The sequence below is a fragment of the Choloepus didactylus genome, chromosome 5 (assembly GCF_015220235.1).
Source record: "Choloepus didactylus isolate mChoDid1 chromosome 5, mChoDid1.pri, whole genome shotgun sequence".
NCBI lineage: Eukaryota > Metazoa > Chordata > Mammalia > Pilosa > Megalonychidae > Choloepus > Choloepus didactylus.
Genome location: NC_051311.1, coordinates 8,276,030 through 8,303,913, shown reverse-complemented (window position 1 = coordinate 8,303,913; position 27,884 = coordinate 8,276,030). Strand labels below are relative to the sequence as shown.

Sequence of the window (27,884 nt, the reverse complement as noted above, 5' to 3'; positions counted from 1 at the left end):
CCATGGAAACACTCTAGCAAGGAATTACAATCTAATCAATGCTAATACATCTGCCCACACAAGATTACATTAAAGATAATGGCATTTTGGGGGACATGATACTTTCAAACTGGCACAGATGTGGACTGAGAAGAGACTGTTGGTCCCGACCTGAAAAGTAACAGGTGGGTGAAGTTCCTGAGCACAGCTTCAGTGCACTGGACTGAAGGGCCAAGACAACCAACCGCCAGTCACCCCATGGGAACGTAGTTAGAGCACAGCTTCAGCAGACGGGGCTGGGGCGGGAGGGGGAGAGTTTGTCTACCGGGGGTCATATGTTCCCCGAATTAAAGGTAAAGAAATGAGAATAACTGAGCAACCTGAGTATAGACTATTCTTTCAAGAAGTGAAGGGATAGAGAAGAAGAGATATAGCTTTGTAGCAGGGTGGAGAGAAGTTGGTTTAATTTTTTTGTTTGGGAAACGTGTATGTCTGCGAGATTTGGAGAAGACACGGATGGACTGAAGTTTTACCCATGAGAAGAGATAATTAGGGGAGCAGTGTTTTGAAGAAGGCTGGGGGCTAAATCTTCATCTGAGGCAGGACAAGAGGAAAGTAGGATAGACAAGGATTAAAAAAAAAATGTGTATATAACAATAGAGATACAATGAAGTTGGAGACAAGGCCATCCAAATAGTGAGGAAATCAGAATGGAATCCCAGCTAAAGAAGGCTGTTAGCAGCCTGCAACAGCCATCTTGAGGGAAGGGGAATTAAAGTCCAAGCAAGAGACTTTACTGAGCAGTGTCCAGAACTTAGCTGAATTTGAAAACTGAGAATCCATGTGGTTCTGCAGTTAATCAGCTGTAGTAGTACACCCAGAACACGAGCAGAGAAGGTATATTGTAGGAATTCTCCATAGTTGGAGATGGGCAAAGGGGAGGCTTTAAAAGACTGAGGGAGAAAGGAAATTGAGGTGGCTGATCACTGTTGAAATGCTGGTCCTTGGATAATCTGAGAATGATATGGAGTCTGGAGGGAGGCAGGTGTTCTCAAGGAATGGAGAGGGCTAAAGAGAAGGGAGGTCGTGATAAAATTTTGGAACAAGTTTAATGGGGTAGAGACTGAAAAAGATAATTACTTGAGTCGAGAGCATTGTAGCAGTTTTTCTGAGTTTGCAGAGAAATTAAAATCTAGCCTAACAGAAATAAGGAGGCTGTGCTTCTATGCAAAACTCTTAACATCGTTTGTGAAATTGCCAAAACTTTAGAGAGAGAGAGAAAATTGATGCTGCATAAACTTCAAATGTCCCAGAAGGCAGACTTGATGCCAGGGCTGTTCTGCTCATTGTAGAATAACCAGTGCCTGGCACATTCTGAGAAGCCAGTAAATATTTGTTGAATGAATAACACTCTCCTGGGTTGTTTATATTGCCAGAAACACTTGATCCACGGCTGGCACCCAGTGGTGGTGTGCTCAAATTACTCTTGAGTGGCAGATTTTCCTCTTACTATTTGAGGGAAATAGTACCTACCTTTGTACCTAGTTGATTTGGGGCCGTCTAGTAAGGGCATTTTCCAGGGCTGTAATTTGCATCAATCAGTCAGTATTTGCATCCTTACCTGGCTCCATTCCAGGTGCAGGTGAGGCATCAGACAGGGCTCCTGGCTCTCGTGGAGCCTGTCTTCATAGATACACACACTCACTGAATTTGAATATGTATAGTAGGGCATTCCAATGAGAATCAAAATCTCATCGGATAATTTAATTTAGTGTTCCATTGCAATATTTACGTGGGAAACCTTTCTTCTATCTTTATTTCTTCCTTTTGCTGCTATGCCATGACATTCTGCTTTTCATTAATGTTAAGTAGGTGTTTAGGAAGATGAAAACAGAAGGATTAGGTTTATTGTCAGCTTGTATTAGAAACCCACATCATGCAGAATGCTACGTATTGTGGAGAACCGTTGCAGTATTTTGTTGTGCCTGCTTTAAGAAAAAAAAAAAGTTCTGATCTGTTAGTGATGCTACTGAAATATTACAAATGTTCATGAATGAGCTGACATGATCTCTTGATTTGCTTTAAAATATTTCAGAAAGAGTGGATGGGCATAGATGAAACAAGGTTGACAGATTTTTCACAATTCTTAGACTGGGTTCATGAGGGTTCATTTGACTGTTTTCTCTATTTTCGGGTATGCTGGACGTTTTTCACAATAAACCATTAAAACATTAGATGGGCGTGGGGGTGAAAGAAAGTTTAACATGATTAAGTTAGAACATGATCTGCTCTTTAACATTTAGCAGATTTCCTTAGTTCGTTTTGTTCCATTTGATGTTACTTGAGCACATTGAGTAGAGAGAGAGGAAGTATGCTTTTGGCTGTAGTAGATAAAATGTGATTGAGACCTGACTGATGCTGTCCAGAGATTATTGGAATTCTGGGTTTGAGTTCATGATAATTGTTGGAGCTATAGAGTGGGGATTTGGGAAATATAATTTTAAAGTGACAGTTATCACTCTGGAAGTGAGAGCATATTTAGTGGAAATTTAGAGAGCACGTATACTTAACAATTTGGCATGTTTTTATTTAGTTAGTACTTCTGCCCTTACCCACCAACCCCCACCCCCCCAAAAAATGTACACATGCATCTACCAGATCAGCCTTCTTAAACTGGATTCTGCTCAACTATTTATCATGTGTGGTGTGGTTATCATATGATACCCTTGGATGTTTAATGTTAGACAATGTGTCTCTGTTAGACTCTGAGATGATTTTGTATGCTATCAGCGAACCATCTGCAAAACAAAAAAAATAAAAAAACTAGAAGCCTGTTTTCAACAGTTAAAAAAAATAGGTATGAAATATTTCAGGCAAACAGAAAATAATAGAGAGTAATGTAACTCAGATGCTCGCTACCCATCCTCGATCTTGATGTTTTGGTGTATTTGCTTCTCCTCCCCCCACCCCCTCTTTCTCTCTCTTTCTCTGTTTCTCTCCTTCAGTCTGTTTGCATTGCATATTTAATATTTTAAATTTTGAAATAATTTAAATGTTGCAAAAGATTTTGACCTTAGCATTCTCCAAAGAAGAACTAGAGATTTGAATCCTCCTTCTTGTCTGATAAGGTCCACAGATGTATAGAGGTAGTTCTCTTGTTTTAGACACTGGTCTCTTCAGTGCAGTTTGTGTCCGCTGTTGAAACTTTTTAGTGCAGTCTCTCTCACTTTTCTACCTTTTCTTTTTTAGTTTCCCTCTCTTTGTTTGGCCTCCGTTCTTCTCCTTCCCCGTAATATGAGAGTGAGGTGTGTATGGATATTTTGGGACAATTGCAGTGTAACAAGCAGTCCATCCCTAGACTAAGTCAGCCCTGGTTTTAGTAATACCCCTTCTGAAGGTTTATAATCAGACTGGAAGGATAGCGAGGAGCATTCATGGAGCACCTCCTCGTACTAGGAATTATCTAAGCGCTTGAATGGATCATCTCTTCTAGTCCTCACAGCACCCATGCCAGGCAGGTATAATTGTCATCATCCACGTTTCCAGTGAGTGAACTAGGGCACGGATCAATCATTTGTCTAAGACCACTTGGGTAGAGGGTTATTAAATAAAAGACAGGACTCCCAGTAAAATTTGAATTTCAGACAACTAATAATTTGTGAGCATAAATATGTCCCAAATATTGCAAAACTTGATAGCCCTACTTGGAAAATAAATGGTAGAGCTGGGATTTTAACCACATAATTTGGTTATCAGGTCCAAGCTCTTACTGGGTGTGCTGGTTTGAATGTATTATGTCCCCCAGAAAAAGCCATATTCTTTGATGCAGTCTTGTGGGGCAGACATATTAGTGGGGATTAAGTTGGAACCTTTGGATTAGGTTGTTTGCTTGGAAATGCTCCCCACCCAACTGTAGGGGATAACTCTGATGAGATATTTCCATGGAGACATGGCCTCACCCATTCAGGGTGGGCTTTGATCAATGGAGCCATATAAAGGAGCTGACAAACAGAAGAAACTCAGTGCAGCTGAGAGTGACGTTTTGAAGAGGAGCTACAGCCAAGAGGGACACTTTGAAGAAAGCCCAGGAGCTGCAGATGAGAGACATTTTGAAGACGGCCATTGAAAGCAGACTCTTGCTTCAGAGAAGCTAAGAGAGGACAAACACTCCAAGAGCAACTAAGAGTGACATTTTTGAGGAACTTCAGCCTGGAGAGGAACATCCTGGGAGAAAGCCATTTTGAAACCAGAACTTTGGAACAGACGCCAGCCACGTGCCTTCCCAGCTAACAGGTTTTCCGGACACCATTGGTCATCCGCCAGCAAAGGTACTGGATTGTTGATGACTTACATTGGACCCTTTATGGCCTTAAGACTGTAACTTTGTAACCAAATAAACCCCCTTTATAAAAGCTGATCCATTTCTGGTGTTTTGCATCCTGGCAGCATTGGCAAACTAGAACACAGGGTATGGAGAATAAAAATCACAACAGCGAGTATTTGGATGCTAACTACTATGGATTTATTATTAGTATTTTTGCTCATTACTTTTGTCCAACTGGTTATATTTACTGTAAAGTAAAAGTATGTACGTTCTTTCTGATTTCAAGTATCATATTCAGGTAAATTCATGAATGCTTTTTTGTCTTCTTGTTTAAATCTTTACTAGTTGTCTATTAAATAACAAACTGGGACCTTTTCTGTCCTGGGTCACTTAAGTCATTCTCATCCATGGACAGTCTTTGTTTTTTTTTCCCCTTTTCTGTGACTATAGGAAGATTTAATTATATGTATCTGCTAAAAGACACATTTTCCTTTTCTTTTAATACGGCTAAGGAAATGACACTTGAGTCAGTGTTTAATGGTTCTTTGAAATTTGTCCTATATGCTTTCAAAAAATTGGAGAAATTATAAAATACAGATGTAGAGTTGAAAGAGGCTTTTATTAAGAATTGCTAGGGAATCCATCAGGCTTTGCTAAATGACCTTACAGGGAGGCAAAGAATCATTTTTTCCTGGTGAATTTACCACGATCTGACTTTTAGTTTGCCTATCTAGAAATTGACTTATGAAAACTAAAGACACAAGAATTGAAGTATAGAACACATTCTAAATATGATACCTTTGATTTCCAGTTGCAGCAGAAGAGCAGACTGTATATATTAGAAAGAAGACACTTAAAATTAATGAGCTAAGTGTCTGAACTCAAGAGGCAAGCAATATGGAAGTTGAAGGGCAGTGTATTTCTCGGTGAAACCTGTCAGTAATTAGAGTATATCTGTGGGAAATTTTCCTACTGTCCAGAAGAACATGGAAAATATCCAGGTAGAGGTAGCAAGTCAGACTTTTGGGGACAGTCCAGAACTCTCAGCAGACGGTGCTTGCTGTAGGGTGGCCGCTATTTTAATCTATTCCATCTTCGTATATTTTCAGGCATAGTAGGTTGAAAGATTTGGCAATGACAGAGTATCTCTGATTTTACAATGACAGTCATCACCTAAGTAGTTAAAAATTTCTTTGTAGAAATTAACACCAAGTTATTTTTGGACCACCTCCATTCTGTGAAAGTGAAATTTTCTATCAGAATTTTTAGAAGTCTCTGCATTGCTACCTGTTCCAGTTTGCTAATGCTGCTGGGATACAAAATACCAGAAATGGATTGGCTTTTATAAAAGGGGTTTTTTTGGTTACACAGTTACAGTCTTAAGGACATAAAGTGTCCAAGGTAACACATCAGCAATCGGGTACCTTCACTGGAGGATGGCCAATGGCATCCGGAAAACCTCTGTTAGCTGGGAAGGCACGTGGCTGGTGTCTGCTCTGGAGTTCTGGTTTCAAAATGGCTTTCTCCCAGAACTTCCTCTCTAGGCTGCAGCTTCTCTTCAAAAGGTCATTCTCAGTTGCTCTTGGGGTGTTTGTCCTCTCTTAGCTTCTCCGGAGCAAAAGTCTGCTTTCAAAGGCCATCTTCAAACTGTCTCTGTAAGTTGCACTCCTCCTTCAGCTCTTGTGAGTTCTTCAAAGTGTCCCTCTTGGCTTAGCAAGTGTCTGGGCCTGTGTGGCTCTTTTTAAGGTACTCCAGTGATCCAGTGAAAACCTACCATGAATGGGCAGGGTAATACCTCATGGAAATTATCCAATCAAACTTTCACTCACAGTTGATTGTGTTACATCTCCATGGAAACACTCAGTCAAAGGATTCCTATCTAGTCAACACTAAATACATCTGCCCCCACAAGATTGCATCAAAGATAATGGCATTTTGGGGAACATAATACATCCAAACTGGCACACTACCCAACCCCCTTTTTAGTATTTGTAGAATTCATTAACAGTCACTTACATTTTGTATCTTTAAATATAAGGAAGGTATAATCAATTTTGGTACACAGTGGAGTAGAAGACATTAAGAAAAAATATTTCTTCTCTTTGATTGTATAAATCTTTCCATGAAAGCAATAACCTGACGTAATAAAACTTATAAACCCTCAGATCCCTAGCCAAGAAGCAGTAGGCGGTTTTCTTTAATGCCAACTGTTGTAAGTGTTGGCCACAGAGGAACCAGTCTTATTACCAACTTGATTTGAATGGCATGCTTGCATTTTAAGTGACTTAAAATCGAAAAGAGACTTTTTTTCCTTCTAAGTGAATTGTAAGCGGGCTGTCTCTGTGTGCTCATAATGGTTGGCAGTGGACAGGGAGCTCAGTTGCTCTTGAAGCATCGTGGAGCACCACGTTTGGATCCAGACCTGGGCTGAAACCCCTGCTCGGCCTCTTTTCAAATTACTTAATGTGATTCTTCCTCAGTAAAAGGGGAATATGAGCATCGTAATGACTGCCTTGAAGGCTTGTGAGAATTAAACTAAATAATAATTTTTTTCAATTGTTGAATAAGTCAAATGTCTGCTCTGCTGTGGATAGCTGTGGACACGGCAGAATCCTGCCCTTTCTTTTACTGGGAGAGACATACAACTAACATGTAAGCAAGTGAAAGAATTCAGGTGTGAGTGAGGAGTTCTATGAAGAAAAATGAAGCTTGGCATGACATAGTAGAAATCCCTCCCCAACTCCACTTTTTATTATAAGTTTCAAAGTACTGCAAGCACGTGCATACTATATACCATCCATCTCTATTTAACAATGAACGTTTTGCTGTATTTGCTGTCTGTGCATACACGCATCTGAGTTGTGGGTATCAGGGATATTTTTTCCCCGAAACCGTTTGCAAATAAGTTGCAGGTATCATAATTAACCCCTAAATACTTTAACAAGCGTCTCTTATGAATTAGGACATCCTTCTGCTTAGTTTGAATTTAGCAAATATCTCTTTTCATCTTCCCCCTAAGCCTCAGGCAGATAACAGTCATGAGTATATCAGCTGTAGCTCCCCAGAAATGACAGAAGGGGTTAGAATATTTTCATGTCGTCTGAACTTAGAGAGATGGTCTTATGAAGTTTCTCTGGAAGCATATCTGTAGTCTTTAAAATTGGATACTAGATATTTTGCAGGTGTGTTTTTTTTTGTTTTTTTTTGTTTTGTTTGTTTTTTTAAAATTAACTTTCAGGTTTTAAATGCCTGAAAACAAAAATGTGACGCTATCCCTCATCTGAGCAGTATGCAAGTAAGCATGGAAATGTTTCATTTACTGAGGAGTTACCCCAGTGCATGCCATGCTAAGTGCTTTCACAGAAACCCTTTAAAAATGTAAAAGTACAGAGTTATGGTCTCTGCCTTATCGGGGAGAAGGTAATAGGTCTCAGGTTTACTCAGCTGTAACTGGACTGTCAGGTGGCAGAGTGACGAGTTGAATCCATGGCTACTGACTTCTAAAACATAAACCATCTCCACTCTACCCCACTGCTCTTTGGGGAGTTGAATAGAGGGTTTCTTGCAGAGTAAAATAGCTAAGCATGTCAGGAGAATAACTGATGGGCGTTCCTTTGTTGAGATACTTATTTTGAGCCATCTTTGTGCATATACCATGATGTAAGTTCATTTTATATGGCAATAATTATGAATTCTTCATATTTGACAATCATTTTTTGCCTCCTGTTGCTATTTACAAGTATATATGACTCTACACATGTATGTGCCCTATTTTCTCAGTAATATTCTCACTTCTTTATGGGTCAGGGCTATGTCTTCTTCTTCAGTGGTTCTCAAACTTGAGTGTCACCAGAGTCCCTTAGATTCCTTATTCTGTAAGGTTGATGTGGGGCTACGAATTTACACTTCTAGCACATTCCCAGCTGATGCTGATGGTGCTTGTGTGGTGATCGCACTCTTAAGAACCACTGACTGCCTTTTTGTGCCCCACAGTGCTTCTTTGATGCTTGTTTATCCCCTAGCTTCAACGTCCTCTCATCCACTCACCTTCCCTTGACTTCTGTTTGGCATATGAATAAGGCTGTGTCTTATTCATCATTATATCTTATGGCAGTATTAAAAATCAGTAGAGTGAGCACAGTCATTGGAATCAGCTTCAGCATTTACTAGCTAGCTATGTGTCCTTGGAAAGCTTGTTTAAGCTCTCTGAACCTCAGTATCTTCTTTTCTGCAGTAGGCCTAGGTAATCTTTGTTTGTGATGGAATTTAGCCCTAAGGTATGTAAAGCATTTACTTGACAGATAGAATGTACCCAGTAAAAGGATACCATCCCTGTGGTTGGGCCTGTCCTTGTGTTACAGAAAAAGAATAAATGTTCGACGTAATGAAAACACCTATGTTATGATTTTAGCATCAAAATTCAGGTTATGTCTTTTAACAGTTCATTAGAAATCTTTGCTTCGTTGTGTCATTGAAATATTTTATATCTTGGTATTTTAATAAAATGTTGCAAAGTAAAATCATGCCTTTAAAATATGTTGGGATTCTTCTGTCCCGCAGGAAAACAAAGGAACCGCCTGGAACCCATGGACACCATATTTGTTAAGCAAGTTAAAGAAGGAGGACCTGCGTTTGAAGCTGGATTATGCACAGGTGCTGACATGCTTCTTTAAACACCACCTTTTACTTTCTCTTTTTACTTGACTTCCTCCTTCTTCCACATTTCATGTTCTATATGTCTTCCTTTTTTGTCCTTCTAGATATTTCTCCCCTTTTCTTCACATCTTTAATTACTATTTATGAGACCCAATTAGTTATATGTTTTTTGATACCCAAATGGATGTGTTTGAAGAGAAATAACTTAGTATGAATTGATTAATTATGGGCACTTAAAGTTATCACACAGGTGATAGACTCTTGGAATCAGAAGGCTCTTTTAAGAACCTTTTTTGCATACATTTAGTTTTGCAAAATAGCAAAGTGATGTAGGTGTTTATTGAAGTAATTGAAATAATCTTCCTGAATCTCCAAGTTCTGGAAGTTCCTGAACTGCCAAAGGTGAATTAATTAATTTATAATACAAAGTGTGGTTTAAGTCTCCAAAGCAGATCCAATGTGATGCAAGCCCAGCTTCATCTGTAGGTATCAGTGGATGTAGGCTGATTGGCTAGATATGTTAGCTTTTGTTCTAAAATATGTTGTGATTTGAGATTTTAACAAAAATGAAGTAGTTATGACTACTAAGTAGAGACTTCATTTATGTGATTGTATACTCTGAAAGAGTTAAGACTTTGGTCTTGTTTTTTAAACATAAAGCCACTTAAAGTGGGAATTAGCAGAAAACACTTTTTCATTGCCTTTTTAATGATGTATTTTCAGCTACAGGTGTTATTAGTAGTGTCTTGTTAAGATTTATTAGGATGCACTGTTAACTTCTTAACCTACCTTAATAACCTATTTCATTATACCTAAAGTAGCTAGTTTTTATGCAATTAGTATTTATAACATTATACTATGTATATCGATGTACATTTGGGTTCCATTCTATAGCCTGTGTCCTCCAACCTATGGTTCACCTCACATGTTGGGAAGATGGAGGAGAGGTGAACAGGCACACAAAAAGTAAATTTTTTTCTGTTCTCCTCTTTCCCCGGTTCTCTCTCTCCCAACCCTTTCTACTCCTGAAATTTTTGAATACTCCAGATATCCTTTTGCTCATTAAAATGAAGAACAGTTTAATATGTTTAAAGTCAGGAGTGTGTGCTTACTCCTATTTCAGTTCTGTAGTGCAGCACTAATCAGTAAACTGATAGATCACAGGAATAATACACAGACGTCAGCTGGACTACAGTTAGAGGACACAGAGGGGAGAACAAATAGATTGTTTAAGCCAGTTGTATAATGTCTCCTGGAAATGTTGAGCTAAGAGCAGGAGTAACCAGAGTTCTCCAACCCAGAAAACAACCGATAGGGGCAAAAATAGAATAACTGTGCCCACCTGGTGGCTACAGCTTTTGAGGTTTTGAAACTCATAAATGACTAGAACTCTTATTTAGAACCTGGCAGTATTTCATGAGAAGCTGCATATGTTAAGTTCTAGATTTATTTTTGTGAAAGGAACTTTAAACAAAATTAAGAACAAAGATATGTTAAAAATAAGTACATGGACCAGACCCATCACTATGTTGGAGTGAGACACTAGGGGCTCTGTCCCCCTGCGAGAGCTTTGAACAACCAGCAAGAACTGACAGAAACACCTTCCTCAGTGCTTCAGGGAACAGTTAAAGAACAGCAGTAACAGGGTGGGCACCAAATCAGGAAAAAGGCCCCTTAAATGCAGTAGGATCTCGTGGCCTTGAGGCTGGACCCTCCCACACCCCCACACCAGCTTGGCATGGAGCTGCCCAGTCTCCCAGTGTGGGTCCCTGTCCTGGTTCCAGAAGGAGCCGAGTAACCCTGTTGCACACAATGGGAGTGGGGGCCCGAGAGACTCGCCATCCTAGAAGGTGGCTCACTGAGCTTTCCCAGAGAGAGATGAGGGAAAACAGCCTTGTTGTGCTGCCAGGGGCACAGGATTGCTGGCTGTAGGACATACAGGGCAGTGCTGGGGACCATGAGGAAACTTTCCCTAGGGAAGAGGGGACATTTGCAATCCTATAAATGAGGGAATTCCTAGGACCACATGTGTGCAAGCTCAAGACAGTGTGCATTCACAGAAAGGCCCATGCTTTGGCCTGGAGAGATTCTCCAAATCCGTTGTAATAATAAGACCTCAAGGAGAGCACTTGCACAGGTCAGTCTGCAAAGACTGGGAAAGGTGTTGTTTCCTTCTTGTTTTGTTTTGTTAGCTCCTGGAATTCAAAGAAGGCGCTGTCGTAACACTAGCTAGATAGAAGCCTAAGGAGCAGATGCCTCAGAGTCTAAATTCCAGCAATATCACACTGAAATATCAAAATGCGAAGCATACAAAGAAACAGGAAGCAATGGCCCAGGCAAAGGAGAAGATTAAAGAATTAGAAACTATCAGTGAGGAGGTCATGACCTGGGACATTCCAGCCAAAGGCTTTAAAAAAATTGTCCTAAATATGCTCACTTACAGTAAAGAAGTACATGAACCACAAACTAAAGGAAATTAGGAAAATGATAGATGAACACAGAGAGACTTTCAATAGAGAGATGGAAATCATGAAAATGAACCAAACATTGCTGAAGACCACAATGACAGAAATTAAAAATTCCCTGGAGGAGTTCAGCAGTGGATTGGAGCTGGCAGAAGAAAGAATCAGTGAATTTGAAGATAAGACTATTGGAATCATCCAGTATAAGGAGCAGAAAGAAGAAAGAATGAAGAAAAGTGAACAGAGCCTGAGGAACTGTGGGACACTGTTAAGCATCCCAATATACGCATTGTGTGAATCTCAGAAGGAGAAGAGAGAAAGAGGCAGAGTGAATTTCAAAGAAATAATGACTGAAAACTTCCCAGATTTAATGAAAGACATGAGTATGTGCATCCAAGTTGCTCAATGAACTCCAAACAGGATAAATCCAAACAGGCCCACACCATATCATGTTGTAACCAAACTTTTGAATGCCGAAGATAAAGACAAAAGTCTGAAAGCTATGTGAGAGGAGCAGCGTGCCACATTGAAGGAAGGCTCAGTAAGATTAAGTGCCAATTTCTCATCAGGAACCATGGAGGCAAGAAGACCGGAAAGACATTTTAAAGCACTGAAACCAAAAAATTGTCAAGAATTGTCTCAGCCAAACTGTCTTTCAAAAATGACGGAAGAATTAAGACATTCCTAGATAAATAGAAGCTGAGGGACTTTGTCACCACTAGACCGGCCCTACGGGTGATGCTAAAGGGATTTCTGCAGGTTGAAAGGAAAGGACACTAGATAACTGACTGAAGCCACATGAAGAAGTAAAGATCTCCGGTAATCATAATGACATGGGTAGATACCAGCACCACCGTACTTTTTTATTTGTAACTCCACTTTTTACTCCCTACAGGATTTGCAAGGCAAATGCATAAAATAAAAAAGCAAATGCATAAAATAAAATAATCAGTCAATGGTTATACTATGTAAATATGTAATTTTGTAGCAAGAACTACAAAATGGTGGGGGAATGAAGGGGTATAGGAACATAGTTTGTATATGCTGTTGAAGTTGTGTAAGTTGGTATCAAAGCAAATGAGATTGTTACAGATTTAGGATGTCTGATTTAAGCTCCATGGTAACTATGAAGAAAATATCAGAATATGCACGCTCATAGAGACAGAAATTACAGTATAAGTTGCTAGAGGTGGGTGCAGGGGAATGGGGAATTAATGCATAATGGGTGTAGGATTTCTCTTTGGGAAGATCAGAAAGTTTTACTAACGAAGGTAGTGAGGGTGCCTCGATATTGTAAGTGTGAGTAATCCCACTGAATGATATACTTAGGAGGAGTTGAGATGGGAAAGTTTATGTTGCATGTGTTCCCACAATTTAGAAAATAAAAAGAAAGAGCAAGATACTAAAGAGACAATGAGAATTAAATGCAATGCATGATTCTGGGTGGGATAAAAGAGTGGAGGAGAAGAGGCTCAAAAGGACATCACTGGAAAATGGGAAAAATTGGAATATAGAATGTAAGCTTTGTATCAATGTTAAATTTCTTGAACTTGACTGTGCTCGAGTGATTACATAAGTGAATATCCTTGTTCATAGGAAATGTAAGTGGAAGTATTGTGTTCAAGGGTTATGATATATGCAAGCTCCTCTCAAATGCTCAGAAAATAGATAGATGGTTAGGTAGATAGGTTGCTAGATAGATGATATAATTATACAGTAAAGGTGGTGGAACGGTGAACTTTGTAGATCCTGGGTGTCTGGTAGTGGGGTAGGGGCAAATTGGAGTTCTCTTTATGGGGATTATATTATTGTTGCAACAGTTTTGTGACTTTGAAATTACTTCAAAATAAAAAGTTAAAATGAGTGAATGATATACAAGAAATATTTCAAAGTATTCAAAAGTGACTTTCTTTTGGACTTCCTCATGTGGTTTCTATGCTTCTCTTTGAAGGTGACCGAATTATAAAAGTCAATGGAGAAAGTGTTATTGGAAAGACGTATTCCCAAGTAATTGCTTTAATTCAGAACAGGTAAGATTCTTGAAACGTGCTTAATTTTGACCAAAGATGGGTTTTATTCATCAGTAGAGCAAGTAGATTTAAAACAGTACTGTATTCCTGAAAGGAGATGGTATGGTACAGAAATGTGGAACTTTCCCATAAAGTGGTTGATGCATTTCAGAGTTGCCAAGAACCAACCTACTTGAGTCTAGCTTAGTTTGTGGCTTTGCTGTGGCGGTTAATCAGATTTGTGATTAAAATCCATTACAGTCTGAGAGACACACATTTTAGATTTCCCACAAGTTTCCCCTTTTTTTGAAGTAACAATAAAAATGTATAATTTGTTTATAATAACTATATATAAATACACATATAAAAGCATGTATAGTTTGTTGTAAAACCTCTTACTAACATATGTTATCTGTAAATATCTTGTTAAAAACTCTTCTTGGCTCAAATGTTTTCCTTTGTTTTAACCAAGAGAGGAAGATACTCCCTTTTAGTCCATTTGTCTTGCTACATTCTACAGAGTGATAGAATTTTGAGCTCTCAAGATCAATAAATACAGAGTGATGATCTGTGGACCTCAGTGGTAATTTTGTCCTACTCTTCTCTCTGCCACACAGCTAGAAATTTCTTTAACATTTCAAATAAAGAAATGGGAAGCCAAAGAGGTTACCATGTTGAATTTCTATCAAGGTTAGAATCTGGAGACTGATTTCTAGATCACTCCACTGGTTATTGTAAGAAGCTCCTTCCAGATTCAAATAGAGTAACTTTTGGACTGGCCGCTGCTTTATGTTAGCCATACACCCCCTGCCTATAATTAAATTGAAGTTCTTTAGTTTTTTATGTTATTTTTAATTAAAGTTTTATTGAGATTGTTCACATACCATACAATCATCCAAAGATCCAAAGTACACAATCAGTTGCCCATGGTACCATCATACAGCTGTGCATCCATCACCACAATTAATTTTTTTCAATTTTTAGAACATTTTCATTTCTCCAGAAAAGAAATAAAAACAAAAAAGAAAACTCAAATCCTCCCATACCCCTAACCACCCTCCTCTATTGATTCATAGTATTGGTATAGGACATTTGTTACTGTTGATGAAAGAATGTTAAAATACTACTAACTGTGGTACACAGTTTGCAATAGGTATATTTTTTCCCTACATACTCCTCTATTATTCTAGTTACAGTGTCATACGTTTGTTCTAGTTCATGAGAGAGATTTCTAATATTTGTACAGTTAATCACAGACGCTGTCCACCACAAGATTCACTGTTTTATATATTCCCATATTTTAACCTCTACCTTTCCTTCTGGTGACATACGTGACTCTAAGCTTCCCCTTTCCACCACATTCACACACCATTCAGCACTGTTAGTTATTCTCACAATAACGTGCTACCATCACCTCTGTCCATTTCCAAAAACTTAAGTTCATCCTAGTTAAACATTCTGCTTGTAATAAGTAACCGCTCCCCATTCTTTAGCCTCGTTCTATATCCTGGTAACCTGTATTTCATGTCTATGAGTTTACATATTCTAATTAGTTCATATCAGTAAGACAATACAATAATTGTCCTTTTGTGTCTGACTTATAAAGTTCTTTAGTTTTTGAATATTTTCATCAAGCTCCAGTAACTGTGTCAAAAGCAGTCTGTGCTCTAGTCCAAATTATACTACTGCCCTAATACTTTGACATTTTTGGTAATTAAAGGATATGATCATTTTTTGTTTGTTTGTTTCAGAGTATTCTCTTTAATGGTTTAATATTTAATGAGATTCTTAGTGAAAGCAGATCTTAAATCTGCCCTCTGATTTGGGTTCCAGGTGATCCTGACAGTGGTTACTATTTGAACTTCTTAAGTATTGAGGTGACTTGGGAATTGGTGATGAATATTAAACCTTTCGGGGGATAGCAGGGAGAGCCACCTCAAGTTCCTTTTCCTCAAAATAAATTAGCTCATTTTACATATACCCAGGTGTTTTGTCAGTGTATAATTTAAGAATTTTTAGTGTATTTGTTAATGCCTCTTTTAAAAATGCTGTTTTCCAAGTAATCATAACAATATTTGTTTTCCTCAAAATCCACAGTAGTTTTTTTGTCAGTGGTGCAGTTAGGGTAATAACTTTTCATAATAACAGTCTTAATTTTTCAACTAATAAAGAAATTTGAAAAATGGAAAAATACTGGTTTTTAATTTTATTTTCTTTTAAAAAATTGTGTTCTTTTTGTCTGCAGTTGGTAGTGAATGGATAATGCAGGAAAAGACATTTAAATGTTGCAGTGTATTAATATAAAAATGTATCCTTGCAAAATAATTTATCTAAGCATAATTATGTATTATCTACCATTATCTACCAACTCTAATATTGAAGTACAAGCACCTACTTACTTTAACTAATTATCTTTATTTGAACCTGTGGTTCTTCTTGGCTTACTATTTTCTCAGCATTTATAAGCTAAAAATCTGTCAAAAAGGGACACCAGTAAATTCCTAGATTTTGTTTTCTTTTGGGGTTCCTTGTTTGTTTCTTAATGTCTTGATTGTACTGGGAAACAAAATCTGTCTGCTATTGTTTGATTGGACATTGAAGCACTTTATAAGAATCATGCCACTGTCCTTGCCGTATCTAAATGTAATTCCACATCACAGAATTGAGTGTAATTTACCCCTTTGAACTTTTTTAAAGCCTAGAAAAACTCATCTAGCCCTCTTGACAGGAAATTTGGAGTACCAAAATAAAGTAAAACTGTGAGCTGTTTAAGGCTTTAAAATTAAACCATAAAGAAGGCAAATAGATAAGATATTCTATAATTTTTAAAAATGAGTCATTTTAGCAGATGTGATTGTAAACTCGGATTCCCTTTTCCTTTGAGGTCAAGATGGAATTTTGCAAAGTTAGGATGTTTAATATTGTTTAAAATGGTAACCTTGAGGGCTCTTTGGTAATTTTTATGTTAATGAATTTTTAGCTTGATAAACAGTCAGAAAAATATGAGCTAAAATCTGTAATTTGTTTTGTAACTTGAAGTATACCATTGTATACTGATATTGTTATGAGTTTTGTTCCAGGACTGCTTAATATAGGTAACATACTTTATATTGCTAAATTAGAAATACATTATAAAGAAGACTGGTTATGAATAGCATAAAAATATGTCAGGGTGCCCTCTTGCGTGCATAAAGAAATGTGCTTATGTGTACAAAAATGATAACTTTTTATCCTAATGATGTGAATTTGGAAAATAAAGCAAATCAAAAATTTAACTGCTGAGCAATTATAAAAATGCTTCCAAGTTAACTATTTTTTCCTTAAGTCTTTCCTTAATTCCTAAAATAGTGTGTATATGTTCAATTTCAGTGATACAACATTGGAACTTAGTGTTATGCCAAAAGATGAAGACATTCTCCAAGTGGTAAGTTTTATTTATTCAAATATAAAAGTTGTTTTATCGTCATGAATATTAATAAAAATCCTTTTGTGGACTGAGTCAAAAAAAATTTCAAGGGTGAAAAAAAATCTCTGGTTCATTTAAGACTCTGGATTTCTCTAAATTTTATTAAAAATAAAAGCCCATTGCCAGCTGTTTGCAATTAAGTAGGATGTTCCTCATGATGAAATTCCTAAAAAGTTTGCCCCACCCAGTATTGCGTTCCGGGTAGTCCTTTGACCAAAAGCCAAAGCTCGGAATACAAGTACACATATCTCAGGCTTTAGAACCTTTTTTTTTAATACTAGAGAAATTTTATGAAAGCCATTGCCTAGTTTTGCAATTAAATATTCGAGTTTGTAAATTATCTTTTGAAGCATTTTGTTAACAGTATCGATTCATTCTGTTGGAAGTAATGTTCACCATGAACTGAGCGCAACTTAATGAAAAACATGTTAGGCTCTTAGGAACCTATTTAGTTGAAAATTTTAGCATTTAGTCTAAAATTCATTTTTGATTTATTTTAGAAAGAAAAATAAATTGAATGGTTCCTAAATGTTGCTGAAAGCAAAAAGATGATACAGAATATATAAATTTACTCCAATAAAATGATCATTTCCTTCAGTGGACTTTGAAATTCAGAATATAACAGAATGAGCAAAACCCTTGAAGTAAGACATTGAAATCCAACAATTAGATGTAGGAGGTGGCAGTTGCCACAGAAGAGTTCTTTTTAAATTCCTTTTAGTGAATAGTTGGGCTTTTTCTTTATTATTTATAGCCAAATTCAAGAAAATCAGGGAACTTATGGACTCCTTGTGGTGAGAATAGAAATGGTAAAGTAATGTTTTTAATTTGTAAGGCATTAGTTTGAATATAGCTCAACAGAGGTCCTAAATAATCTTCCATTAAAGATTTTTTACAAAAATACCACTAAAGTCTATAACTTAAGAATTTTTAGTGTATTTGTTAATACCTCTTCTAATGATCTTAATGATTCGACTTACTCTCTAACATGTAAAATATAATTACCAATATCCATGGAGATTGGCCCCGTGTTTCCGAGGGGTGTTGATTTTATTTAGGAATGGCTGGTTACTGCTGCCCAGTTACCCTCTGGAGCGCCTGGTTCTGGGGTGCGGGTGGGGCTGGGGCTGGACAAGGAAGGAGCTGCTGCCCCTGGTGACCTTCCAGGGCTTGTGGAGGTGGTCACAGAGACCCACCCTGCCCATTCTGCATTGGGAGACAGTAGCCTGTGGCCATGAAAACCCCCAGACTAGAAGGAAATGGGGGCGCTCCTCCAGCACAGCTTTGTGCTAAGTCCTAGAATTTGATGCATCCCTGGGAGGGAGGCCTTGACCTTGAAGCTTCCCTGCAGTCTGAAGACTCGGGCAGGATGGACTTGACAAACTGAAGGGTCTTCGGCTCTTCAGTGACTCTTTTCCTGCCCAGGTGCGGGCACTTGGTTTCCGGCGGTGCTGGTGGACGGAAGGGCTGGTCTCCTGGAGTCCTGAGGGAGGGCTCCAGTGCAGAATTGCCTTTGTAGCCTGTAGTGGTTATAGCCGTTTCATGCAGTGGAAGGAATAATTTTCCAGTGATGTGATCAGTGGAACCCTTGGTTATCCATCAGTCTATCTTGCTGAATTTAATTTAACATAAAACAAATTTAATTAAAATAGAGGTAAAATGCAGAGGGTTGAAAATGGGAAAATTAGGTCACTTGGGTTGATGTGAGCACACAGATCTTCACGTTTCCTTAACAGAGAATTGTAATAGGAAATTCATTTTTTTTTAATTTTAATCAATTTAATTAATTTAGATTTTAATTTTTTGCAGCATTTTGATTAGTTCAAATTTTTTTTTTTTCATTTTTATTGAGATTGTTCAGATACCATACAATTATCCAAAGATCCAAAGTGTACAATCACTTGCCCCTGGGTACCCTCATACAGCTGTGCATCCATCACACTTAATTTTTGTTCAATTTTTAGAAACTTTTCATTACTCCAGACAAGAAATAAAGTGAAAGATGAAAAAAGAAAAAAAGAAAAGGAAACTCTAATCCTCCCCTATCCCTAACCAACCCCCCTCAATTTTTGACTCCTAGTATTGATATAGTACGTTTGTTACTGTTTATGAAAAAATGTTGAAATACTGCTAACTGTAGTATATAGTTTGTAATAGGTATGTAGTTCTTTCCTATATGCCCCTCTATTATTAACTTCTAATTGTATCGTCATACATTTGTTCTGGTTCATGAAGTGATTTCTAGTATTTGTACAGTTGATCATGGACGTTGCCCACCATAGGATTCAGTTTTATACATTTCCATCTTTTGACCTCCAACTTTCCTTCTGGCGACATATATGACTCTGAGCTTCCCCTTTCCACCTCATTCACACACCATTCGGCACTGTTAGTTATTCTCACATCTTGCTACCAACACCCCTGTTCATTTCCAAACATTTAAGTTCATCCTAATTGAACATTCTGCTCATAGTAAGCAACCACTCCCCATTCTTAAGCCTCGTCCTATATCCTGGTACCTTATATTTCATGTCTATGAGTTTACATATTGTAATTAGTTCCTATCAGTGAGACCCTGCAATAATTGTCCTAATGTGTCTGGCTTATTTCACTCAGTATATTGCCCTCGAGGTTTTGTCATCGACCCATTTTTTTTTAATATGGTTTTGTTCACTCACCATACATTCCATCCCAAGTAAATACTCGAAGGTTTTCTGCATGGTCATACATTTATGTGTTCACCACCTTCACCACTATCTATATAAGAGCATCTGCATTTCTTCCACAAGGCAGGAGGGAGAGTCAAAGAAGGTAGAGAGGCAAAAGAAAGAGGGAAAAAAAGAAAATGACAGCTAGGAAGCAGCAAAAGGAAAAATAACCTTAAATCAAAGTAGAATAAAGAATCAGACAATACCACCAATGTCAAGTGTCTAACATGCCTCCCCTATCCCCCCCCCTCTTATCTGCATTCACCTTGGTATATCACCTTTGTTACATTAAAGGAAGCATAATACAATGATTCTATTAGTTACAGTCTCTAGTTTATGCTGATTGCATCCCTCCCCCAATGCCTCCCCATTTTTAACACCTTGTAAGGTTGACATTTGCTTGTTCTCCCTCGTAAAAGAACATATTTGTACATTTTATCACAATTGTTGAATACTCTAGATTTCACCAAGTTACACAGTCCCAGTCTTTATCTTTCCTCCTTTCTTGTGGTGTCTCACATGCTCCCCACCTTCCTCTCTCATCTGTATTCATAGTTACCTTTGTTCAGTGTACTTACACTGCTGTGCTACCATCTCCCAAAATTGTGTTCCAAACCACGCACTCCTGTCTTCTATCACCCTGTAGTGCTCCCTTTAGTATTTCCTGTAGGGCAGGTGTCTTGTTCACAAAGTCTCTCATTGTCTGTTTGTCAGAAAATAGTTTGAGTTCTCCCTCATATTTGAAGGACAGCTTTGCTGGATACAGGATTCTTGGTTGGTGGTTTTTCTCTTTCAGTATCTTAAATATATCACACCATTTCCTTCTTGCCTCCATGGTTTCTGCTGAAAGATCCACACATAGTCTTACTAAGCTTCCTTTGTATGTAATGGATTGCTTTTCTCTTGCTGCTTTCAGGATTCTCTCTTTGTCTTTGACATTTGATAATCTGATGATTAAGTGTCTTGGTGTAGACCTATTCATATCTCTTCTGTTTGGAGTACGCTGCGCTTCTTGGATCTGTAATTTTATGTCTTTCATAAGAGATGGGAAATTTTCATTAATTATTTCCTCTATTATTGCTTCTGCCCCCTTTCCCTTCTCTTCTCCTTCTGGGACACCAATGATACGTACATTACTGTACTTTGTTTCATCCTTGAGTTCCCGGAGACGTTGCTCATATTTTTTCATTCTTTTCTCCATCTGCTCCTTTGCGTGTAGGCTTTCAGGTGTTTTGTTCTGCAGTTCCTGTGTGTTTTCTTCTGCCTCTTGAGCTCTGCTGTTGTATGTTTCCATTGTGTCTTTCATCTCTTGTGTTGTGCCTTTCATTTCCATAGATTCTCCTAGTAGGTTTTTTGAACTTTTGATTTCTGCCGTATACATGTCCAGTGCTTCCTTTACAGCCTCTGTCTCTTTTGCAATATCTTCTCTAAACTTTTTGAACTGATTTAGCATTAGTTGTTTAAATTCCTGTATCTCAGTTGAAGTGTACGTTTGTTCCTTTGACTGGGCCATAACTTTGTTTTTCTTAGTGTAGGTTGTAATTTTCTGTTTTCTAGGCATGGTTTCCTTGGTTATCCAAATCAGGTTTTCCCAGACCAGAACAGGCGCAGGTCCCAGAGGGAAGAAATATTCAGTATCTGGTTTCCCTGCAGGTGTGTCTTAGAAAATTGCTCCACCCTTTGATGCCTCAGGTCACTGTGCTTTTCTGCCCAGCAGGTGATGCCTGTTAGCCTATAATTCTTGACTGGTGTGAGGAGGTGTGGCCGTGTTCCCCCAGGCTCTGGGGTCTGGTTCTGAATGGAAAGGGCCCCACCCCTTTCCTCCTAGAGAAGACAGACCCCCCAGGTGGAGGTCATTAGCATTTCAATGGTCTTGCTCTCTGCTTGTGGTGTCTCCGCCCTTCCCGGAGTCACAGCCCTGGAAACTTAAAATGACTGGGGCTTTCTCCACTGAGCCGAAAAAGAAACAGATAGTCCCCTTCAGACCCAGTCAAGGCGACCCTCCGTCTCTCCCAGGTCAGTCGTCACCCAAAGCCTCTGTCTGTTTTTTGGGGCTGCGTACCTGTAGTGAGCAGTTCACACTCGCTACTTAAAACCCCAGTTGGAGCTCAGCTGAGCTGTATTCACTTGCTGGGAGAGAGCTTCTCTCTGGCACCACGAGGCTCCGCAGCTCGGGCTATGGGGGAGTGGGTCTCCCGACCTGGTTCCGCAGGTTTTACTTACAGATTTTATGCTGTGTTCTCGGGCATTACTCCCAATTCAGGTTGGTGTATGATGAGTGGATGGTCTCCTTTGTCCCCCCGCAGTTATTCTGGATTATTTACTAGTTGTTTCTGGTTTTTTGTAGTTGTTCCAGGGGGACTGCTTAGCTTCCACTCCTCTCTATGCCACCATCTTGCCCCTCCTCCTGATTAGTTCGGAAATTCATTTTTAAAACATGCTATTTGAATTATTTTCATTATCAGATGCTTAAAAGCAGCATACCCTCAATGATAAAAGAAAACCTCCCTTTTAAACCTAGTCTTTTTATCCATATGCATTTGAATGTGCTCTCATTCACAAGATCAAAGGAGTCCGTATAATTACTGCATACTGGGCATTGTTCCCTAAAGAACATGAGGGTGCAGTGCCTTCTTTTCTGGATAAATTGTTTTAGAGTATCCGCAAGTGTCATGGTTTTAAAGCTCTTATAAAACACAAAAAGAATTTTGCGTGGGGGTGTTGTGGGGGGGGGGGTTACAAAATAACATTAAAAATATTTTAAATAATAATTTAAAAATAATATACGTGGAACTATTTCTCTCTCTCTAAACACTGAGTCTAGAACTCAAATGTTCTAAGAGGGGCCGTGAGAAAGGACTATATTGGTCTTAAATCTGTTATGCTTTGAAAGACGTATTTGTCCCTGTAAGGTCGAATATTTGTTAAAAAAAAACAAAACACATAAACACATATTTCTACAGCCCCTGTAAAAATGATTTTCCCTAAGGAAAAGCCCGATGTGGTTTGGATGTGTTTGCCTGGCTCCCTGAAGTGTGAATGGACTAAACTGTTCCAAAGTTGTCAGCTCACCTTTGAGAACATTAGGTGTAAAACTTTTTCTCGTATAAGGACAGAGAGAGGTAATAATAATTTGCATAATTTAGGGTGGACTGATAGAAAGTTGAAAAGCATGAAGTAGACTTTAAGAACAATTCATTTCATTTTCAAATACAATGTGCTGGTGATAGTACTTGTTCCTGTGTTTTGTGGCTCCACTTTTTAAACCAACACATATTTTCTAGATTAAAAATATGAGTACTGTTGAATTCATTTCAGTCATTTTGTAGTATTTTATGATGATATTTTATGCCGTGATATCTTAGGTTCTTATTTTCAAGCTATTATTATGAGATTAAAAGCATTTCCTATTTTATTTTCTGAAAAAAATGAAATGGTTTTGTTACCCTATGAAATGTCTGTGCACGAATGAAATCGCTGCCCTACATCAAGTTCCCTAAACACTGACCAGACCAAAGAAAGTGCTTCCTTGAACAAATACTGATAGGAGAGATCAATTTGGGCGTTCTTCCTGGTGGATGCCCCAAGATATTTTGTTATATGTTTGGCTCAAAGGATTTAAGATTAAACTTTGTTCGTTAGTTCAGATAACCCGGGAGATTCTTGGGTATGTCTCAGTTTTGAGCAGGGATTTTGAACCTCCTTTCTTAAAGCACGGCAAGGCTGAGCGACTTCTCTGGTGTAGGAGGGGGAGAGGACGGCCCTGGGACTCGGACCCAGGTAGGGCTGAGGCTCAGAGTGTTTCACAACAGGTGCTTCGTGCACCACAGACACGAGGTCTCAGGGCTGCTCACCCAGCCTGCAAGTCTGCACTCGGTCGCCATAGGGATGTGTCATATAGACAGAAAAACGCGAGACATGTTTCTTTAGGTCTGTTAGACACGCGTTTCAAGCCATCGTTTCCTGTGTTGCCTTGTCGGTGGACCACTCTATTCAGACGTGCGCACCCGCTTGTAGAGAGTGGCTCAAGGTGGTTCTTCTGGAGAAAGGGAAGCTAGAGGGAAGTTCTGGAGGTTTCTCTCATGTTGTGCGAGGCAGTGGCAGTTACTTCGTTCTTTCTTTAAATCTGTTTTTAAGTAAGTATAAGAATAGTACATGCTTGTTGAAAGATTTCAAATAACATAGAAGGTTTCACAGTAACAATCCAAGCCCCTCCCAGCCCCGTCTCCACGCTCCGCTCTTCATCGGTTGCATGGATCTTAGCGGAGGCGCGCAGGTGGTCACTCCAGCTTCTGTCACAGGAAACGGCATCAAGGTAACAAGTCAGGCTGTTGGAGGTGCAGCAGCAGGGAGGACTTGTCATCTCAGCCGCTTATTTATTCTGCACGTTATTTTTTTAAAACCTTTTAATAGAGACAGGTGTTAAGTATCATAGGATATGGTAATAGTGGTTTTAATGTGACTCTACTAAAAACTGAACTGGAAAGTGATTTTAGTTAGTTCCTGCTACGCCCTGCACACAGAATCAAGATGCAGACTGTTTGAAATTTTAGTATTCTCTTTGTAATTCTAATTCCAGAAGAACTCATTGGGTCATCTTTGTTTCCTTATTTTCTTTCTTTTTTTTTTTTTTTTTAAGAACATTTGGGATCCTCAGGCACTGTGGGCTTATCGTATTCTACTTCCATCAGATATGGCTTTAAGTTTAAATTATAAGTCTTTAAACTACTAAACTGCTAGAAGATTTAAAACTTAAATGCAAGGGTGAAGGAAACTAAACAAAGAATGTGGGGTGGTATATAAAAGAGCTAAATGAAAAAAAAAATTAGCTGGTATTCAAGAGCTACTCAATCAGGAAAAATTTCAGTGATACCCAGTTCCATCAAAACTCCTGCACGTGGTGTGAAGTGTTCCTTTGGACTTAAACCAAACCCCAAACTCAAAACCATTAATAAGCTGAAAATACATTTTCATGACATTGGTTTCAAAAATTTCCAGGCTGTACTGCTTCAGACAAACTTATTAATATGGGATGATTTTGACATCGTTTTTTATTTCAAGACTATACTTTAAGTGATGTTTTGTGCTATTTAATCTGGCGACTGAGAGATCCCTGGTGGGAAGTTAAAACACTGGTGTGTCAGACTGTGGTGGCTCAGTGAAAGTCCCGGTGCCTTTGGACCGTGCGCTGGAGAGGAAGGGGGCACGGTCGCAGCTGTGAGCAGGCCCTGGCGTGTCCGGGTGACAGAGCTCCCAGAAGGAGTTTGGAGCTCTCCTCAAGGAGAGGATGACCCACTCCAGTATCGGCCCGAGCCCCGATGAGTGCTTTCCTCTTGGAAGGAGTCTGCAGCATTCCACAGCAGACAGTTTGCTTTCTAGTGGACCAGCTAGGGCATCGTGGGAAAAGAGGGTTCCTTAAAGTGCAGGTTTCTGCTTCCTAATTGACTTCCCTAAAGTAACTCAGGAAGTGAATTTGTGTCTGTGCATAGCCATAGAACTTCCAGAATTACTCCCAGGTATGTCCATGCCAGTCCACAGGGATCTTCAAGGTATTCCTGATTTCCCTAGGGATGTTCATTTGGAATAGCATTGGTTCCTAAACTTTATGAGAACAAGGAGCCTCTGAAAAAAGGGACTGATTAATTTGGAGATAAATGAGCAAGCTGTTTTTGTGCTCATGAACTGAGAGAATATGTGAGGAGATTCATTCCTGAATGAATTCATATTTTACTCATCTCAACCACATTTGCTTACATTAGACAGTAATGACGAATGGGGAAGACATTCTATTTTTGTCGTTCCTCTGTTAATGCATGCTGTGCTGTATTCGAGGACCCTTTGCTATAACTTTACCCCGAAGTTGGGACCCATTAATATACACTATTATATATAAGCCAGGAATCTTAGAGATGTCTGAAGTATGTAAAAAATGTTTTTGAATATTCTGTAATCCCAGTCATATATTACTAAAGATGGTATTCTTCCCCAAATCGAATAAAGGAGGAATCTTTAAATTATTGGTTCTAGAGCGGCATTTTCCAAACTGCAAAATTCTAATCATGTTAAAACTCCCAGAAAAAGTGGGTTTCATGACTGAATAAATTTGTACTTTATCTTCAAGTTTCTCAGTGTCGATTAACATAGGAGAGGTCCTGAGATGTCAAGAAACCTGCCGCCCACGTATCCCTGTAATGTTGATCATAGATGCCCCGCCCGCTGTCCCCTCTCCCCCTCTGTTTTCCAGGCAATACCCTGTAAAATTGCATAAAGCACGCTGTGGGAAATACTGTACCAGACAGTTCATTCATCCGAGCAGTTTTCATGTTGTGGAAAAGTATTGTTCTGGATTTAATCAGCATTAAAAAGATCGTTTTTTATGTTAAAGCACGTACCCAAAATGCATGTTTTGATTCATGCTTTAAAAATATTGTGGCATGTGTGTTTCTTTTTGTATAGTTATCTTTCATTTCTCACTGTATTCTGCTCTAAGTTCTACAACATTCATTGTATGTTAACAAGAATTACTCTGGAAGTAATCTTTTTTATTCTATCCAGTAGTTGTTTTCATAAGCTAATGCAACAGTTCACAAGGTACAGCCCTGAAGGATCTTAATTTTTGAGTAAACCCTTTTAGTAAGACATTCTCTCTTTTTCCTTCCAAATCATGGTGGAAAGGCAGCTGCAGTCAGCTGATGGCTCGTGGTTATGCTCCGATTTGCAGGGGAAGGAGGTGGCTGTACTCTCTTCCGTGCGTAATCGAGCCTTCGTTTCGTTCTCTGGAAGCCGAGATGGAGAAAGCCCAGGGGAAGTGAGAGATGGCAGTGTTGCTCCGTGGCAGGGAAGCTTTTGGGGCACGTCATCAGACCACCCTGTGTATGGCAGAAAATATCCGTTAGGACTGCATGTCCCCAGATGCGTTTTGCTTTTAAGAATAGTAGACAAATCAGACAAGAACCAGATAGAAGCCTGAGAAAAAGAGGCTCAGAGGATTCTGAAGTTGTTCTTTTATGCTTCACTGCCCTTTACCTCTCTTGGTACCTTCCGGAGAAATCAGTATAGATGTATTTTTAGCTTGCTGTTTCCAGCATCGGTGTGACAACATGATTCTGTCTTTGTATCAGTAAGCAGCTTTTACTGTGTTTTCCTTTTTCCTGCTAGCTACAGTTTGCAAAGGATGTCACAGCACCGGTAAGACATACACAGTAGCCCTGCCTTTGCTTTTTTAAGTCCTGTGTTATAGAGATTTGTAATAAAGCAAATTAAACTGTTAAAACTGCAAGTTTGCTTAGAGAAATCCATCCACGGTTTATCTTACTAATTTGCAGAATGTTTGTGATACCTGGTTTTCTTTCTTTTTTGTTTTTATATTTGGCTTGCTTTTGTATCCTGTACTTAACTGGTGTTAAAGCCTAGTATTTATTTGCATCAGCATTTTTTTTTTTGAGTTTTGCAACCTCTTTCCCTTAGTACTTTGCTGTTATACTTGTGACTGCACTTAAGCCTTGCAAGCTGTCTGATAAAGATAGGATGTGATACTAGTCTTTCGAAGCTGGTTTTGATTAGGGGAGAGTGTGTAACATGATGCCACAGCTAACTGTCTTAAACGCTGACCGTAGTCCTGGGTTTTATTTAATTTCAGTTATTAGAATTCCACAAATAGCTGATAAAAAATCATTTGAGCTGCATGCCTTCCTGTTATAAGTAAAACAAGAGACCAAATAAATTTATATAATGTAATCTGCGATTACTTAATGTAAAAATATAAAATATCTGCAGAAAGTTTAATTACCTGTTTATTTCATGTTTTTATGCTCTTAATCTATGTGCCAAATTTCTTAAACATGCATGTTCTTCTCTTATTTTAAACTTAAAATATTTAGCTTGGCTGTTGAAGGATTTAATTTATTAGATTATTTTTAGGGTCTCAGTAATGTTAATTGGCTAGACACTGTTCAATAAATGACTTTTCATTTATGATGGTACTAGTGCTTCGCATAAAAATGTATTTGGTTATGATGTTTAATATTTCACCTTCTTTCTGGCAAAAGATAAGAATCTTCTTTTGCTGGGATTTATCAGGCAGCCACTTAACCTGTTGAGTGCCAGAAAACCCTGACCCTGCATCCGAAAGCTTGTATGGGGAGGGTTTTAGGAGCAACGTGGTTATGACAAATGGGTGGAGGAAAAATTTGGGGTGTTTCAGCCATTTTTGGAAAACAGGCTATTGTTAATTTATATTTATGGCAAATCTTACAATTTATTTGGTTTGTGTTATATCCT

The 27,884-nt window shown here is 38.6% G+C and overlaps 1 protein-coding gene across 13 annotated transcripts in view; it reads left to right on the top strand.

Moving 5' to 3' along the window:
• Positions 1–27,884, top strand: part of ARHGAP21 (Rho GTPase activating protein 21) — a 141,065-nt gene that overhangs the window by 71,542 nt on the left and 41,639 nt on the right. For 10 of the 13 annotated variants that reach the window (XM_037837865.1, XM_037837864.1, XM_037837871.1 and 7 more), the window contains exons 5-8: positions 8,864–8,956; positions 13,373–13,451; positions 16,800–16,854; positions 26,763–26,792. In XM_037837865.1, coding sequence (XP_037693793.1) covers positions 8,864–8,956; positions 13,373–13,451; positions 16,800–16,854; positions 26,763–26,792 — 257 coding nt within the window. Of the gene's footprint in view, positions 1–8,863; positions 8,957–13,372; positions 13,452–16,784; positions 16,855–26,762; positions 26,793–27,884 lie in introns of those variants that run through there. The other 3 variants (XM_037837869.1, XM_037837868.1, XM_037837872.1) reach the window with 2 other exon arrangements.